This window comes from Oryza sativa, chromosome 1, assembly GCF_034140825.1.
Source record: "Oryza sativa Japonica Group chromosome 1, ASM3414082v1".
In the NCBI taxonomy this organism is placed as follows: Eukaryota; Viridiplantae; Streptophyta; class Magnoliopsida; order Poales; family Poaceae; genus Oryza; species Oryza sativa.
The window spans coordinates 40,364,165-40,381,192 of record NC_089035.1 but is presented as its reverse complement, the minus strand read 5'-3'; the positions used below and the strand labels follow the sequence as shown (position 1 = coordinate 40,381,192).

Here is a 17,028-nt window from a genome sequence, read left to right as displayed (position 1 = left end):
CGAGCTGTGGGGGCTACGGCGGCGGCGGGTAATACACGCGGTGACAGTGGGAGGGCGGCGGCGGCGGCGAGCTGTGGGGGCGGCGAGGTCGATGGCGTCGACGAGCCACCGCGCGCGGCCGGCATCGTAGCGCGCCGAGCGGACCTCGCGGAGAAGGCGGGTGCGGGGGAAGTCTGGGAGGGAGCAGCCCGCCTCTCCGCCGTCGCTCGCCTCGCCCGCCTCTCCGCCGCCGCTCGCCTCGCCCGCCTTGTCTGCCTCTTCGCCGCCGCCCGCCTCGTCCGCCTCTTCGCCGCCGCCCGCCTCGCCCACCTCTCCACCGCTGCTCGCCTCGCCCGCCTCGTCCGCCGCAGCTCGCCTCGCCCGCCTCTCCACCGCCGCCCGCTTGCCTCTCCGCCTCGTCCGCCACCGCCCGCCCCCGCTCACCGTCGGCCGCACCGCCGTGCGCGCCGTTCGCCACTGTCATGCCGACTGCCGAGAGAGCGAGGTCGATGGCGTCGATGCTGTTCGATTTTTTTTTAACAAAATCTATCATAATTGCCTCAAATTTGACAATTTTTAGTCAAATCTTTCAAAATGAATCAAATTTCTCAAATTTATGCCAAATCTGTCATAATTGGGGCACATTTTATTTAATTTATTTTCACTTTCACAAAATTCTGTCAAATTTAAGTCAAATTTCACAAAATGATTCAAATCTGTCAAATTAATGCCAAATCTGTTACTTGAGCAAAAATTATTACAAATATTTCAACATTGTTGAATATATACACGGTATAACAAAATAGGGTCAAACAAGCAAACAAAAGGGATATAACAGTGTCAAATAAGCAAGGGCAAAATAGACTATTTACCCCAAAATTAACACCGTCACCTCACCCAAACGGAATAGGGTCAGACCGGAGCTTCGTACTCGAAAAGGAGGGTCAAATAAGCAAAGTTCAAAAAGTAGGGCCAAATCATCAATTACAGTTCAAAACAGGGTCAAATAAGTAATTGCCCCTTTTTTTTGGAAGTTCGGGAACCCGTGAAGATCGTCCTCGACCGTGTGCCTTTTATAACTACCCTGAAAATAACGGTAAAAAATGCCCGTATGTTACAACGGACGAAGGCTATTTTAATATTATTATTGTTGTATGGTTTAGTTAAGGTGAAATTCATGGTGGGAATTTACTTGGATATATATATATTTCTAGAAAATCATGATGTGTAGTTAAGAGTTCGATCATCTCAAGTTAGCATGGTAGTTCTTTTAAGGGGATTTCTTATACGACTCCTTTTGTATTTTCAAAAGCGAGCGATCTTAAAACTTGACTCAAATACAGATTCGTATTTCCAAAAGCGAACGAACTTAAAAACCGAACCATACACGGATAACGTGTCAAAGTACCGACAAAAACATCTTTAATTTTTATAATAGTAGAGATTGTATGGAGTATCCTCATGGTTATGGAAGTTAAAAGAGGTGAAAACGGTCGAAAACATTCAGAATCAATAGCATCTTTTCAAAAACAATGATCGATCGGTCGATAATTGATCATATTCATCATTTAAACTACTCAGTGTTGACACCAGTACGATGCAGAAAGAAATTAGAAAAAACATTTATATATAAAAAAACAGTAGCGGTTGAAAATATTACCCGTTATATAAAAACGATGCTCGGTTGATCGAGAATATGACATAAGGTGGATGAGCAGTTCAACGTAATCGATAGATAATTCGCTACTGCATTGTCATTTGCCCCTATTGCATTAAGAATGGTACTCCCTCCATCCCAAAATAGTGTAGTTTTATATTGTTTATGTCCAATGTTTGACCATTTATTTTATTAGAAATTTTTTATGATAAATATTTTTTATTACATGATAAAACATGAATGGTACTTTATGTGTGACTATTTTTTAATAATAAAAGTATATAATTTTTTTAAATAAGACGGACGGTCAGGTTAGACATGATATATACGGTTGCACTTGTAGAATGGATGTAGAGGAACTCCTCGGAATCAATGCTACCGTCGTATTGTTTCCATGGGCCCAGGACAATCTTCGTGGCTTGATTTTTGTTGTTGCGGACCGAGCAATAGCCCCTTCTATCGCTGTACTCCCTCTTTTCCGTCCGATGCAAATCGAATGGCGCAACGACCCCGGACGTCGCTACGTCAAACGATCTAAACGCCAATGAAAAGAAAAAAAGGGCCAATCGTTGTTCGACGATATTCCAATTATATCCATCAGTTATTTACTTATTTACACTTAAAAAAAGTGCACTTTATGGAGTAATAACTATTAACTACAATCATGTTGTTTTTTAAGCAAAACGGCACTAGATCATGACTTTTCATTGAATATAGTGGAAGAAAAAACAACTCTTAAGGATCAGAAATGAAAAACTTTGTACTCTTTATATATTATATATGGAGGGGCAGAAGGTCCCGCAAACGTTTTGCTCCTGCCATCGTCCAAGTCCGCGCCTCTTCCTTGATCTTGGCGAAGAGGAAAGATGATGTAGCCTCCTTGTGCTGAAAGATTCGTTGATTCCTTTTCTTCCATATCTCCCAAACCATGAGGAGGATGAGGGTGCGCAAACCTCTCAAACTCATGCCGTATTAGCTAGTGTCTTCCACCAATCTTTGACAGTTTGTGTTGTCTCTCAATGCCTAGAGTCAAGCTAGTGGTAAGCCACCCAGCATGCTCCATATTATCCATGTTGTTGTTTGATGACATCCAATTATCCATCAATCAAATACCCATCCCTCGATGCACGTTTTCCATCCAATTTTCAGCAAAAGGCAACTGCGGCGGCGACATGAAGGTCAACTGTCGGAAGGCGGCAAACAGCAAACTCGATCAGTCCCACGACTACTTTTTAGATGAACAGATCACCTAGTTATCCAGCTTTATTAAAGAATCCCCATAACAAAGTTCTTTTGCCTGTTAATTCTCGTTACAGTTACAGTTACAGCTGGAAGACAGGAACTAGCTACAGATCGAGCAACATCTGAATCTCACATAGAAATTTACAGAAACATCAAGTTCACAAAAAAGGCAGACCACTGCACTGCTATCTAAGTGAAATCATCGATCGAAGACCCTTCAGCCGGTACAGAATGTCGTCAACACAGGTGTCCAGTGAGCTTTGATCTTCCCCTCGCAGCCGTTTTCATTTTTTTGTGCTGTTTTCTCGAGCTCTGCATAAATGAAACTGTTTTAGATACAAAACCTTCTCAAAAGGAAAATTATACGCGTACAAAAATCTGTTATTTGTCTAGAAAAAGCATCTTGAAAAGCTGATGTGGATAAAATATGATTGATTCTTGATTTTAAGCCCATTCTTTTCTAACTGAAGGGTTGTTTAGATTGATGTCATTTTAAATCATATCATTTTTGTTAAAATTATTAAAAATGTGCATACATTTAGTTTCTTGTCCAACTTTAGTAAATATATAAGAAATTCTGTCAATTTTTATAATATTGTCAAACTACTAAAATTTTAGCATTAGATTTATTTTGACTGCAATCTAAACGGCCCCTAACTAACTACTAATTAAGACTAGTACAGATTTTTTAAAGTGTTTTTTTAATGAAAATAGATTACATCTTACTTCTGTCACAAGCCACACGGCCATAAAGTAAATATAGCATTACTCTTATCAACAACAAAATCAGTCTAGAGGCCAACTCAACGCGGGCACATTCAAAGGATTACCCTCTCGCCGGCGTCGAACGACCACAGCCGCAGCGGCTCGCCGTCGTCGTCCGGCAACGACTCCGGCAGGAGGCTTTGTGGAGGAGGGATCGCGTGTTCGCGCCAGATTGCTTCGAATCGGTTGCGCTCGATCATGTACCCGCCCAGGTTGATGTACTCGCCGTCGTCGGCGACGCCATTCCCGCTCGCCGGCGGCGGCGGCGGCGGCGCGGCATCCTCCTGGGAGTCCACCATGAGCGCGCACGCGCGCCTTTGTTCGGCCTCGTAGGCGACGCCGTTCCGGTTCGCCGGCGGCGGCGGCGGCGGCGGGGCGGAGCACGGCTCTGGTTTCTTTTTGGAGCAAATTACCGGCTCTCGTTCCTCTTCGAACCACCGATCCGGTGGTGGCTGCGCGCCCTGCACCTCGTCTCCCATGTCCATGGGCGCGGCATGTGGCGGCACGGCGTCCTGGGAGGAGGAGTCCACCGCCATGAGCGTGCCCGCGCGCTGGAGCGAGAGCTTCTGTTCGGCCTCGTCGGCGGCCTTCTGGATCGCGTGGCTCGCGGCCGCCAGGGAGCAGTCGATGGATCGGAGAAGCTCCCGGAGCTCCTCTTCGGTCATGGCGCCGAAGGCAGCGGCCACCCCCGCCGCGCTGGCCGACTCGCCGCCGGCGGGGACGCCCTGCGGCTGCTGCGTCGCGGCTTGGTTCGCGATGTCGGCGGCGTCGCCCACGGAGATCTTCCTCCGACCGTTCTCCGGCAGCGCTTTGTACCGATTGTTGATATCCCGTGCCTTGTCCATCGACGGCCAGCGCAGCGGCTCGCACACGCCGCCGATGGCCGGGCCGGACAAGGCGACGGGGACGGCGCACCGCGTCGCGAGCTCGCTCGCCTTCCTCACCAGCCTCATGCGCTGCTCATGGCGGGGGTCGCCGGCGACGCCGGTGACCGGAGTAGGAGCCTCCCCGCCGCCGCCGCCGCCGCCCGGCGGCATCGCTGATGTCATCATCATCTCTCCCCTTCCTTCTCTCCCGCCCTTCGAATTGAATGAATCTCTCAATTTCTCGAGCGTGCGCGTGCGCGAGGAGATGCGTCTCCTCTCGCGCGACTTAAATAGGCCGCGGGCCGTACGGCCCAAGCAGCCCACGACTCCGACTCGGACTCGTGTTGGGCTTGGGCCCGAACACGAATCGGACTTCCCTTTCTTTTCTTTCGGGGAAAAGGCCCGGAACCGCGTGGGCATTGCCGCCGCCGCCGCCGCAGCGACTCACTCCCCGACTCCCCCATGGCGCCGCCGCACATGGCGTCCGTCCCGGCGGCGCTCCGGCGAGCGGCGACGCTGGCGCGGTGGTATCCGGCGGCGATGTTCTCGTCGGGGATCGTCCCCGAGAACAAGCCCATCCTGGTAAGCGCTCGGGGCGGAGGTTTCGCGGGCTGGGAGGGGCGCAGTGAGATCTCCTTGTAGCGGGTGATGATTTGGTGGGAGCTTCGTGCGCGCAGGTGCGTGACTTCGTGAGGTCGGCGCTGTACGACCCCAACCATGGCTACTTCTCCAAGCGGTCGGGACCCGTGGGCGTGCTCGACTCCAGCATCCGCTTCAACCAGCTCGACGGTAATCCTCCTTTCTACCTGCTTCTTGGATCATTCTATTGCTTGGACCGGATTTGGATGTGGGAGTTTGGTGTGTGTGTTCCGGCATTGCGGGAATCAGATTAGGCCGGTTCTAACATTTGTTTGCCGAGGTGGCATTTCGACGAACACGTTGCGCGTGCCACTGTTCCTCTCATGCAGAAATTTGGGACTTCTGTTTTTCTTCCACGACTGTTGAACTCCATTGATTGTTTGCCAATTACGATTCTGTGTTGTGCTGTTTTAATATCTTGGATATTTGACTAGAAACGGAAGTAATTTGCTTATGTAGGTAGGAGTGCGTATATGCAGTACCTTGATAAGTTGTACAAGAAGCATGACATCGCTTGGTTCACTCCAGTGGAGCTCTTCAAGGTGTTTTCTTAAGCTGTTCAATAGCATGTAGTGTCATTTTTCTGTCAGTTTGACCCTTGATGCGTGGTCTTTCTCTGGTGCAGCCATGGTATGCCTATGCAATAGCTGCATCAATCCTCCGTACAGCAAATCTTTCAGTCCCACTGAAGGTGCATTCTTAACTTCCTCCTCAGCATAGTTCTAGACCTCCATCCACCCATTTGCTCTTACAAGCGCCATAACCGCTCACATATGATTTAATAAATGATGGCTGTGCTACTGCACCATTTTCCTTTTCTTTTTTTCATTCCTTCTCAACTAGTAATATTACTGCAGTTCTCATGCCAAATTTTTTTTTTGGAGAAAAGGTACCTTATAATATTATGGCACATAGTCATCTGTTTTCTTTTTCACCAAACCATATGAATTTTCCCCTGCATGGATCAGATTTACGAAATTGGTGGTGGTTCTGGCACATGTGCAAAATGCATACTTGACTACATGATGTTAAATGCTCCACCGAAAGTATACAATACTATGAAATACATGTAAGGAAACCTTCCTTCACTTTATGATCTCTGTTATGTGATCGAATATGCTTTGACCTTGCTTTTATCTTAATTTGCTAGCTCAGTAGAAATTAGTTCCTCTCTAGCTGAGAAGCAATTGGAAACTGTTGGTGAGGTGCGAAGCCATTTGTCAAAGTTCATGGTTGAGTGTCGTGACGCAACTGACAGAGCTGGATGGGGTAAGCTGACTTCTTGTCCCTGCTCCTCTGTAGGGCAATCTACTCTAAAATGCATTCTATTTAAAAAATAATGTATGAACTTTGATAATTCAGCTTGCAAATTTTCAGCTAATGCTATTACACCATATTTTGATGTAGTGCTGATAGGCTCAGTCTAAAATGTGTGGGTTACACTTACACAGACTTCCCACTAATCCCTCCATGTCAAATCACACTTATATCGGATTTTATCTTCTGATCTTTATATTGTTGCACTTTTATTCCTTGACCACTTTGGGTTACTTTCCTGTCATATTTTACAGGCCGCAAGGATCCTCAACCTTGTTGGGTGTTAATGCTTGAGGTACTGCCTTGACTATCTGCTCGGTTGTTTCTTTGATGTCTCATATGAATCAAAGAAGCAATATACCATCATTACAGTCCACCTTTCCTGTTATTAATTGACGCTTAGCTGCAGTCCTCTGGCTGGTTTGCACTAACTTAGTAGCTTGGCAGAATGTGTAGCAGCACCTCAAATGTTATTTAGGCTTTCAAGATGTGAATACTGCAAATATACCTTTTTTCAGTGTCGAGTTTATCTGTGTGTTATTTTGTGTTTCAAAGGATATGTAAGAGTAGGTTATAAAGTTATAGCAGACATAAACTCTTGATTACTCTCTCTTTGCCAATGATATTGCAAACAAAACACTGTATCAACGTTGGGCGCTGTTCCTTTACGTACCCTCACTATTGCCATAACAACCAGATATAGGATCCTCTTTAGACATTCTACCAACCATCACTTATTAACCATTGTATGACCATGCCAGTAGTCTGGACTGACTGATGATGGCAAGTAGGGAAACACTGGTTGCTAGTATCATTTTGTTTGCTAAGTGAAGAATTAGATTATCATATGGACTTCTTAGCTTCGCAATCATATCTTAGAGACATGATGGCAGCAGCCTCAACAGCAACATTCATTTGGTGTATTGTCAGGTACTTGACAATCTACCACATGACCTTGTCTATTCGCCAGATCAGGTCTCTCCATGGATGGAAGTATGGATTGAAAAAGTAAATGGCAGGTTTGTGTTTTCCTTTTTCTGATTCCTGAGAGTGTATGCTTCAGACAATATATGAAAGTATCTTTTTTGCTCTTATACCGATTATTTATGTGCGGCTTTAGGCAAGTTCAATGAAATGATCTGGACTTTGGAATAATTTGATGAAATGAATGAACTTATGCTTCTTGTGGGTAAAAAAAAAATGATGGAAGTCTGACAGTCTGTAGTGAAATTCTTTTACTGAATTCTCTTCTGTTACCTCGTGGCTAATGATCTATTGATCTTATGATTTCTTTTCTATATATTACTGTATTGTATTTGTAACATATATAAGCACAGTGCTACATAAGATAAGTTTATTCTTAGTATACATACTTTATATTTTGGAAAGGAAAAAAGGTATATTCTTCAACAGAAGATTAAGGGAAGGTTCTGCTTGTTTTATAGTGCTCTCATGCTGGTCTTTTACTAGATTCTTGTTAGATAAATTTATCATTTTCGATATATTATTGTTGAAGGGCTGATTCCTTACCCCTCTAGTATAACATAGTCGATCGCCCTTGTGCTTCTGGAATCTGGACAGTTGTATTGATTGATATTGCCTGGTAACTAATGAGGACAGACTTCATTAAATTTGTATGGTTGCCTTTTATGAAAAATAGTTCACAAGGCTCTGAGGTATACAAACCATTACAAGACCCACTAGTTTCCCGCTGTGTCGAGATTACTGGCATAAATGAAGAGAAAGTGTCTGTGAGAGACAAATTATCACTTGCTGCAAAAGGAGTTGTGTCAAAAGTATTCCCAAAGCCTCGGAGAGCTTGGTTACCAACTGGATGCTTGGTATGTCTTTTGAACCCACTTCCACTTGTTAGGTTATAAACTGTTATTCTATATGTGATCATATGCTGATGAGTTTGTCAGCTTACTGCCAGAATCTCTGAAATATGTGTTATGACATATGCAGAAAATACTAGATACTTTACATCAAGCTTTGCCAAGCATGTCCCTTATAGCTTCAGATTTCAGCTATCTTCCTGATGTCAGTATACCTGGCGATAGAGCTCCATTGGTTTCTTCAAAGGTGACAAGACCTTCACTGACTTTTGGTGCGTTTTTCCAACAAGGCAATTTCTCTAGGACACCTCGTTGATGTTGTGTCCTGCTTGCAGAAGGACGGGAGGACTTTGGATCATCGCAACTATCTTGAGGCTCAGGTTTGAATAATGTTTCTGTTCTGTTATATCTGAATATTAGATTCGTTGCAAACATGTCGTAGCTTAGTTGACCCTACTGTCCAACCCCATGGGGAAAAAGAACTAAATAACTTTGAGCAATTAAGTTGTTATGCTATGTGTTTAATTAAGTTGTTGTGCTATGTGTTATTATATATTATTAAAAGAACTCGGTTATGTTACTTGCCAGGGTGACGCAGATATTTTCTTCCCAACCGATTTCTGGCTTTTGGAGAAGATCGACCATGACTGCTCTGGTTTCTCAAAACAGCAAAAGAACCCCGGTGCATTTAAACCAGTTAAGACGAGGAGAACCATCATTGTAAGTTCAGACTATTTAAGCCAGTTTTGTTTTCTATGCAACCTAGTGTCCTAGTTCATCTTGCATCACATCTTTTACAAACTTCGGTGCACTGACGAGTATGATGTTATTTGTCAACTATCGTTAGCTTGATTCTGCTGCCTTCATGGAAGAGTTTGGACTGCCGTTGAAGACTAGGACCAAAGATGGATATAATCCACTCCTTGATGATTTCAGGAACACCAAGTTCTATCTAAGCGTTCCTACCCATAACAAGAAATAGTCATCATATATTATTTCTTGTTATATTTTAGTCTATTCGTTGGTCAGATCATACTATCCCATGCGGATAAAAATCGACTTTCGCATTCTTTTAGAGAACAGGAAAGTCTTTTAGTCGACCGAAGAATCGCAAGTTTGATTTGTCCATTTCTGTACTTCACAAGCTGCATGGCTGAAAAGTGGATTATAGTGTACTACACAGGATGTCAGGCCTGCTTCTTTGTGACACGGCTTATAATTTGAGAACTTCATTTTATAAATAATTTTGAGTCTTTTCTATTGTTATTGTCATTTAGCCTTGGCTTCGGATTGCTAGGAGTAGAAGTGTATAAATCGCATCCACAATTTTCACTGCATTGATAACGAGTCTTCAAACTACAAGGCACAATTACCAGAGAGAGAGAGAGAGAGCGCTATGGTGTTCAAGGTTCCATAGGAAAATTAGAGTAACGATAAATATGGATTAGGATTTAGGACCATAATTTTCCTTATGTGTGTTCCACACTTCCACTTCCGGTGTAACCAGTAGCCAGAGCAATATAGGAAATCGGATGACAAGTTGCAGCAAATAACAGAAGAGAAAATGAACGAGGGAGATAGTAGAGCTAGGGATAACAAGTGAATGAAATAACAAATGGATACAGCAATTACAACATACACCTCCACCCCACGTATAATTATGGAATATATAAGGGGGCGTATTTTTCCTGCTGGCAGCTATTCTGTTCATTGCCAATACAAAAGTGTAGCTCCACAGAAGTCAAACCATACATTTCATTTTCTGTAGAAAAAAGAATGGTTACATCAAGGGGCTCTCCTCCAATATACAACTTCTCATCATGCTATCACCAAAACAGGGCAAAAAAATATCATATATAAATGAAAAGAAAACATTATGGTATACCAAAACTCTACTTTCCACTAGAGGAGCTTGCTGGTTCGTCGCTTTGGACCACCAGGGAAGAGCTTCATTATCCATCCAAGCACCCGTTCAACAACCTGTATATATTTTTCGTCAGACAATCATAACAATGATCTAATGGAGAAAGGCAATCAAATATGTTACATCAGATAAGTTGTAACCTTTAAAAAAAATCAAGCTGTCAACACATGAAAAGGCTTTATAACAATAATGAAAAAGAGATGTTCTTTTATGTGATCTGTGAGTTTTGCTGTTAGATGCTTAGATAACAGAAACTAAATTACCTCATCTCCTTCATCAGCATACAAAGTTGCATCATTGATGGAGCGTGTGTCGATCGGCTTTGGAAGGACATTCTCGTTAGCCATCCTTTGAGAAGATAACAGCTCAAGTCTGTGAGTCTGAATCTCCAGCTTTTGCGTTAGATCCTTGTTCAATTCCTTTAAGACAAAGAATGGACTGCATAAGATAGATACACCATGACAAAGTTACAGTACACAATAGCCCTCGATTTGGACATGATTTCATCCGGAGGAAAGGGCCCGGTAGGTTAAGCCAGCTGGGATAGTCCCTTGGGCAACTATACAAGACCCTAGGCATTTGTATACCCTAGAGGCTTAGTGCTTAATTATACATGCATCGCATTTATATTGGGTCGATCGAAGCTCTGGACAGGAAGAAATATAGGCTCAATGAATCAAAAATAGTAGAAACAAAGTTGCTGCGAAATGAACAAAACCTTCAGCTTGGAGCAATTGGATGATTCAATTCTCAAAGCTCGCAGCAACTCTTCTCGCTCCACTGCCAACTGCAATGCAACAATTACTATTAACAAGGAAGTAAATTTTGTAGGCTATGAAACTCAAGTGCTGTGGTTTAAGGTTATTTAGGTGCAATCGATCAATGTAAGTGATATAAAGTACCAACCACACTGGATTTTTGCACATCAAAGAGATTACCTCTGACATCAAGGAGTTGATATTGTCGATCATTCTAAGCTGATCATGTGGGATGCTAGAAGACACCTCTTCTAAATAAGTAAAATCAGCCACATTATTGGACCGCGATACAGATGTTTCACCATCTTCTACTGTGTCAATGGCACTGGTAAGGGTTTCTGAAGAGCTGCTTTCCCCTGTATCTGAAGATGCATATTTCGTGTCAAGCAGACTACTAGTTGAAAATTGAAATACATATTCATAGATATCAAACAAAAGGGGAGATCAACATTCATACCTAGATCTTCTGTTGCAGTTGATGCATCTCTTTTATCAGCTGAAGGTTTTTCTATAATATTGACCTTCTCAGTCACAGAAGTATTCCTCAATTTAGAGTGTAGGAGTTTCTTTTCTGTCCAAAAGTATCAATGTGAAGTCAAGTTTACAACCGGCAATATTCATGCATAAATTAAGTCTATCACACACATGCAAGTCTTATTCCAACTAGAATATTACAGATAAATTTCTAGTTTAGTTTTAGTTATTTGACAGCCAAAAATAAGTGACACTAAAGGATGTGTGAGTATGGGGCTTAAATAATAGGGAACAAAAATGTGCGTGCAAGATGTGAACACAACTAATGATTTTCTAGGACTCACCAGATAATTGAGTTGGGCATGGGATAAAGAACGAGTTCAAAAAAGTTTTACATCAGAGTAAAACGGTAACTACCTTCTTGAAGAGCCTCAACAGTAGATTGAAGATGTTGACGCTCCTTCTCTAGACTAGAAACTTTGCGCCTGTGCATAGTAAAAGAAAATCGTAAAGGAAACACTGTCAGTACCCTCGGATGATCAGTGTGTGAGTTCAGTAAACTTAAACTCATGTCATGTTTTTTGCATGTTAACACAAGACTCACATATTTTTTTCGCATAACAATTTCAAGAATGCCAATGTGAGAAAAACCAGAAACTTTCTTTCACATTTATATTTGAAGCCCATTTCACTTATCAATTGATCTCCCCACCTTGTAAAACACATACCATGCACTCATAGCAGAAAACCTCACCTGTATGAAGAAATCTCAGAGCTCAAACCCTCAATTTCCTTTTCAAGCTTTAACTCACTTGACCTCAGTCTAAGAGCCTAAAAAATAGCGATATATCAAACTGCATGCGCTTTTGATAAATAGTGCCTTAAAGAGAAGTGTTAGATAAAAAAACAGCAGCTGCATGTTTGGCATATCAAGGGATATTATATATTTACATCTGATGCATTAAAACTTGAATATAATAGGCATTACCTACCTGCAGGTGTATAGGATATCTGTCATTATACTTTGATTTGTTGCTGTGAGCCTGTGACACCTCTAGGGCTTAATGTACTCAAGGTATAGTATAATAACATACTCCAAAAAAACATTGCTCAAAATAATGAGCATTCAAAAACTATAAACAGTGTCAATATTATTATCCCACTAAGAAGGTTAGGTTGATTTGCAACATTAGAGAGGAAGCAGACGAGTATATAGCTAAGCACCTTATCTTCAAGTAGAATGACTTCTGCTGCAAGAACTTTGGCCCTCTCATCTGCAGCATTGCATTCTAGCTGGGCATTAGCATATTCCGTTCTGACAGACTCAAGTGCCAGCTGTTGAAAAATTGGAGTTGGTAAGAAAACTATACAAATTATGAGAAAACTTCAACTCCAAACTACAACTTCCTCGTTTTTTGTTAGTCACATTTTCCGAACTGCTAAATGGTGTGTTTTATGCAAAAAAAAAAAGTATATGAAGTTTCTTCAAAAAATCCATTTTTCAAGTTTATAATAGTTAATACTTAATTAATAATGCACTGATAACATGTTCTGTGTTGCGTGCCCCTAAGTAAGCTCAGGCAATATGCACATTCAAACTGGCCCTAAATCATAAGTTTCATATTGATAGATACTAGCACTGAGTGCACAGATGATGCTAACTACCAGAAACATCAGTAAGTCAAATGTACACTAAGTAACCTAAACATTTAGTGGAGATACTTTCATATGAATTAGGCATTTAGCAAGCAATAGTTCAGCGCCATACTTCAGCCAGTTGCCTAGTCAAACACCAAAATCTAAACATATTGTGCATGCTGGGTACATAGTGAACCATGTGATCTTATGAACTCATTCCCTAGCTCCTCATATCCGGAGACATTCTACATTTCATAAGTCATATTCTATGCTAACATATGTCTTGCAACTAGCACATTATATTTCCAAATTACACAGCGATAGTACTACTAAAAAACCAACAGAACAAAAGCATGTCAGCATAGCAAGCATGGAATTACAGAATCTTAATGATTGCTAGAAAAGGTGGAATAAGCCTAACCAGTTGAGCTTGAATTTCGTTCTGCAATCTCTCCATGTCAGATGTCAGGTTGCTGATAACTTGTGCCTAAGCATTTGCAAACAAAATAATAAATATGATACACAAGACAATAAGTGACTGGAAATATGACTAATCAGTATTGATTCTGTCCTTATACCAATGCTGTAAAAGAATTGATGATTTACTGATCAGATAAGAAGTATTGACTGTAAGGTAAATTTTGGGTGATTGCTTAGCTATTCCATTCTCATTTAGCATTTTCTAGTTGCTAGAGACACTTTTGCAAGCATGTTATGCTAGTTGAATATCATTCACCGTGAATAAGGCAGAGCAACAAGGAAAGACAGAGAAACGGGCAGAATGAAACTTTGACATTGAAATACTACGTTATAGCAGAAACTGGTTTATTAATTGTGAAGAAAGTGTTTTTCTGTTGTGGACTTGCATAATAAATGGCAAAAGTTTGTGAGGATACTAGATCCAACTCCAAAAACCAAAATGGAGATTTGGAAATACCTGTTGGTTGAACTTATCAGTCAAAGCTGAGTTGTCTGTGGCCAAAGTTTGAGCCAATTCTTGAGATTTCTCAAGAGTACGTTGTAAGGCGAACTTCTCTTTTGTCAAATCCTCAATGAGCTAACAGCCAAACCAGAGCAGACATGAGTAGGATGCGGATACTCGTAAATAACAAAAAGTACATGCAATTCAGGAGAAGTAAAAATATATAATCAAGGATAAGGCTGTTAATTTAGTAGAATATGGCACGTCCATCACAAGATTTGGACGTTCTGTCTAGAATATAGACCCAGAAGCTGCACCACGCAGAACAGTAACTATACGCAGCACGCAGTCAAACAAGTTGTTACATATTATGAAGCATATACTTTTTAAAATTATCTTTTGGACATATGGCTAGTACAGACATAACTTCAGCTAAACTTTTGTTTTGTGTACAATAGCATTCAGGTGTAAGCGTCATCAATTCAAACAAACATAAATAAGCGTTTAGATTTTGTTAATAAATGCACAGCTCTCAATATCATGTCCAATGTCCAATTTTACTAGGTCATTCCTGACATACATATAAAATATTATATATCCTCAAGAAAGCACAGACAATGAAAACATAGATCGAGCACTCATCACCTGCTCTAGTGCAGCAAAATCATCATCTTTCCCAGGAATTGTGAAGTTTTGGAACATTTGAGTACTATGGTGCAGATTCCGTTCATCTTTGGAAGGAAAGGAATCAGTACGAATGGAATTTCCATATGATCCCTTCTCGTTGTTATATTCTTGTCTTCCTGATTTTAGAGAACCATCCACATCATTGCTTCCAGCGGATTGTTGATTTGGTGGCTGAAAAAATGAACTCTCAGAATTCGAGTTGCCAAATGGTTTACTAGCCTTTGCAGGCTCCACGTATGGGACTTCAGTTGTTGGAGCTCTTTGTACTCCAATAGAATCAAGAAAAGATGGCCGAGATCGATTGTATGTAGTTGGATAACCAGATGACATAAAAGGATCCTGTTTATCAAAACAAACAGGTGTGGAATTTGATGTATTCCAAGAATTATTGAAGGCACTTCCATACTCCCGGCTGCTGGCATACGCTAAGCCATCTGCTTGGGAAGAGTCTTTAGAGGTGGCTGCATAGCAGCAAAAGTAAAGAGTTAAAAGTGCCACATATTCAAGTTATCATCACTCATCAGATAGCATAATTTAATATGAAAAAGGGCTTGGATATACCTCGGAACCGACCAAAGATATCATTGTTTGCAGAGTAACCCTGACTTTGCGTGCCTTCTAACTTTCCAAAAAGGCTGCCAGATGAATATGAACTAGACTGCTCAGTGTCACTTACTTCCCTCAAGACTGGATTTCTTCCCTGACTCAGCAAGACCTCATCTGAAGAATGGGAGACCTCATCTGAGTTTCCAAAGGCACTCAATTTAGATTTTAAAGTCACGTCCTTGTCAGGACTATGTTCCTCCCTTTTCCGAGCAGCATCGCCTCTCCAATCCTCATTATGCCCATTAACTAAGTCAGAGAAGCTCAAGTTCCCATAAATCTTGCTCCCTCCAACACTACTGACATCATGCGATGGGGCAGGATTACTAACACTGACTGGCACATTTACAGGGGCAGGTCCATTTGACAAGGGCTCGTCACCTCTGGAATAACTCGTTGGGCCATTCTCGTAGACTGGTGGCACAGATGATGTGCTTGTTGTGTTCACATCCACGTCCGATACCAACTTGTCTCCCGAGTTAGTACTGGTGGCATTTGGAGGAGGGTTCTCTAGTGTATCAGGAACAGGCGCCGTTGCCTGGTCTGCAGTTTCAGCAGCCTTCTTCGCCGCCTTGTTCTTCTTCTTACGGTACTCCGCCAGCTGGATATATCAGAAAACACGACATCATTATTCTACAACCAACTTGAACTTAATTTCGCATCAAATCATCACTCAGGATCAGTTGATGAAATAGCAAGATCTAGGTAACGAAAATTCAACATTTCAAACTGAGCGTGCTGATGACGGGGGTAATTTGCGCGCATTTGACTTCTCTACCATAAGCAAAACGATCGATGGAACTACATCTCTAACGCAAAGCGGTCAATGCTCCCTATTCAATCAAACGTGTCTGGACAAAAAGATCCAGCATTTCCAGAAGGTTAAACTACCAACATCGGGTAACCAACGACTACGTCTATCGCAAGCAACAGACATACCAGCTTCTTCCCCGCGTGGAGATCCTTCTTCCGCGAGGACGACGACGACGCCGCACCGGCGGCGGCGGAGGACGACGACACCTGCGCCGACGCCATGGCTGGCCACACCCCCCAGCTCCCTCCCTCCCACCCAACCACCAAACCCAATCCAAATCTCGGCGAGATCCCCTCCTCCTACTCCTCCTCCTCCTCCTCCTCCCGGGAATCGCCGGCCGCGGTGCAGCCGCCGATTCGATCGGAGGCCCCCCGGGGAGAGGGGGCGAGATCTGGCCGAGGAGGGAGGTCGGATTTGGAATTGGGATTTGGGGGTGGATTTTTGGGGGATTCGCGCTGCTCTCCGAAATCTCTCGCGCTCGGCCCTCCACCCCACCCAAGTATTTGGGCCTCAATTCGCCCCCGCTTCGCTTCTTCTTCTTTTTTTGGTGCGTGCTGCTTCGTGGCGGAGGGGTCGCTGTGGAGTCCGACCGGTTTTGGGTTTTCCTGCTGTTGCGTCGTCGCGGTCGCGGGTGGTTTCCTCGCTGGGATGATCCGACGGCTTGGCTTCCGCCACGTCCCACTGATCTACGGCTTTGCCAGCAGCTAGTGCTTCTGTGGTACGACGCCATGAGTCGATGATGTAGTTTGGTCTCCAGTGAAAGGAATTAGGAGTACCTCCTCTGTTTATTCTAACACGAATGATACAGTTACGCTATTTTCAATTATCTTACTAAAATTATATAATTATTATTTTATTTTATTACAAACTTTTATTACGATATATTATGAATAACTTTAATTTGTTAT

General features: G+C 42.7%; 3 protein-coding genes across 4 annotated transcripts; 1 reads left to right on the top strand and 2 right to left on the bottom strand.

Annotated features, from left to right (window-relative positions):
• Positions 1-3,676: 3,676 nt before the first annotated feature.
• Positions 3,677-4,929, bottom strand: LOC136356473 (uncharacterized). The gene has a single exon (XM_066310379.1). The coding sequence runs from the start codon at positions 4,927-4,929 to the stop codon at positions 3,697-3,699; it is 1,233 nt and encodes a 410-aa protein (XP_066166476.1). The 3' UTR covers positions 3,677-3,696.
• LOC9272193 (protein arginine methyltransferase NDUFAF7 homolog, mitochondrial) lies at positions 4,895-9,560 on the top strand. Its single transcript, XM_015769740.3, has 13 exons — positions 4,895-5,091; positions 5,187-5,298; positions 5,608-5,690; positions 5,774-5,839; positions 6,117-6,217; positions 6,299-6,417; positions 6,720-6,760; positions 7,396-7,484; positions 8,126-8,306; positions 8,431-8,547; positions 8,636-8,680; positions 8,889-9,020; positions 9,148-9,560. Exons 1-13 carry the CDS (start codon positions 4,972-4,974, stop codon positions 9,280-9,282), a joined length of 1,341 nt encoding a protein of 446 aa, XP_015625226.1. The 5' UTR covers positions 4,895-4,971; the 3' UTR covers positions 9,283-9,560.
• Positions 9,561-9,887: 327 nt separating this feature from the next.
• On the bottom strand, positions 9,888-16,632 carry LOC4324315 (protein BLISTER). Of its 2 annotated transcripts, XM_015766026.2 has the most exons (14): positions 16,246-16,632; positions 15,265-15,907; positions 14,662-15,164; positions 14,032-14,151; positions 13,516-13,581; positions 12,681-12,791; positions 12,211-12,287; positions 11,874-11,941; positions 11,440-11,553; positions 11,163-11,344; positions 10,943-11,011; positions 10,488-10,643; positions 10,186-10,280; positions 9,888-10,062 (listed from the first exon to the last, which is right to left on the bottom strand). In XM_015766026.2, exons 1-13 carry the CDS (start codon positions 16,339-16,341, stop codon positions 10,203-10,205), a joined length of 2,283 nt encoding a protein of 760 aa, XP_015621512.1. In that variant the 5' UTR covers positions 16,342-16,632; the 3' UTR covers positions 9,888-10,062; positions 10,186-10,202. The 2 variants fall into 2 exon arrangements, with proteins under 2 accessions (XP_015621512.1, XP_015621511.1); XM_015766025.2 differs by having other exon boundaries at positions 9,888-10,280.
• Between the last annotated feature and the right edge of the window lie 396 nt (positions 16,633-17,028).

What these genes read in the sequence shown, in the direction of transcription:
- LOC136356473 (XM_066310379.1), bottom strand. Translation starts at nt 4,929, where the DNA reads ATGCCCACGCGGTTCCGGGCCTTTTCCCCGAAAGAAAAGAAAGGGAAG.
- LOC9272193 (XM_015769740.3), top strand. Translation starts at nt 4,972, where the DNA reads ATGGCGCCGCCGCACATGGCGTCCGTCCCGGCGGCGCTCCGGCGAGCG. An exon ending in ATTGAAAAAGTAAATGGCAG is followed by an intron (nt 7,485 to 8,125) that starts GTTTGTGTTTTC and finishes TATGAAAAATAG; the next exon opens with TTCACAAGGCTCTGAGGTAT. An exon ending in AGACGAGGAGAACCATCATT is followed by an intron (nt 9,021 to 9,147) that starts GTAAGTTCAGAC and finishes AACTATCGTTAG; the next exon opens with CTTGATTCTGCTGCCTTCAT.
- LOC4324315 (XM_015766025.2), bottom strand. Translation starts at nt 16,341, where the DNA reads ATGGCGTCGGCGCAGGTGTCGTCGTCCTCCGCCGCCGCCGGTGCGGCG. An exon ending in TCCACGCGGGGAAGAAGCTG is followed by an intron (nt 15,908 to 16,245) that starts GTATGTCTGTTG and finishes TGATATATCCAG; the next exon opens with CTGGCGGAGTACCGTAAGAA. An exon ending in TCTGAGATTTCTTCATACAG is followed by an intron (nt 11,942 to 12,210) that starts GTGAGGTTTTCT and finishes TACTATGCACAG; the next exon opens with GCGCAAAGTTTCTAGTCTAG.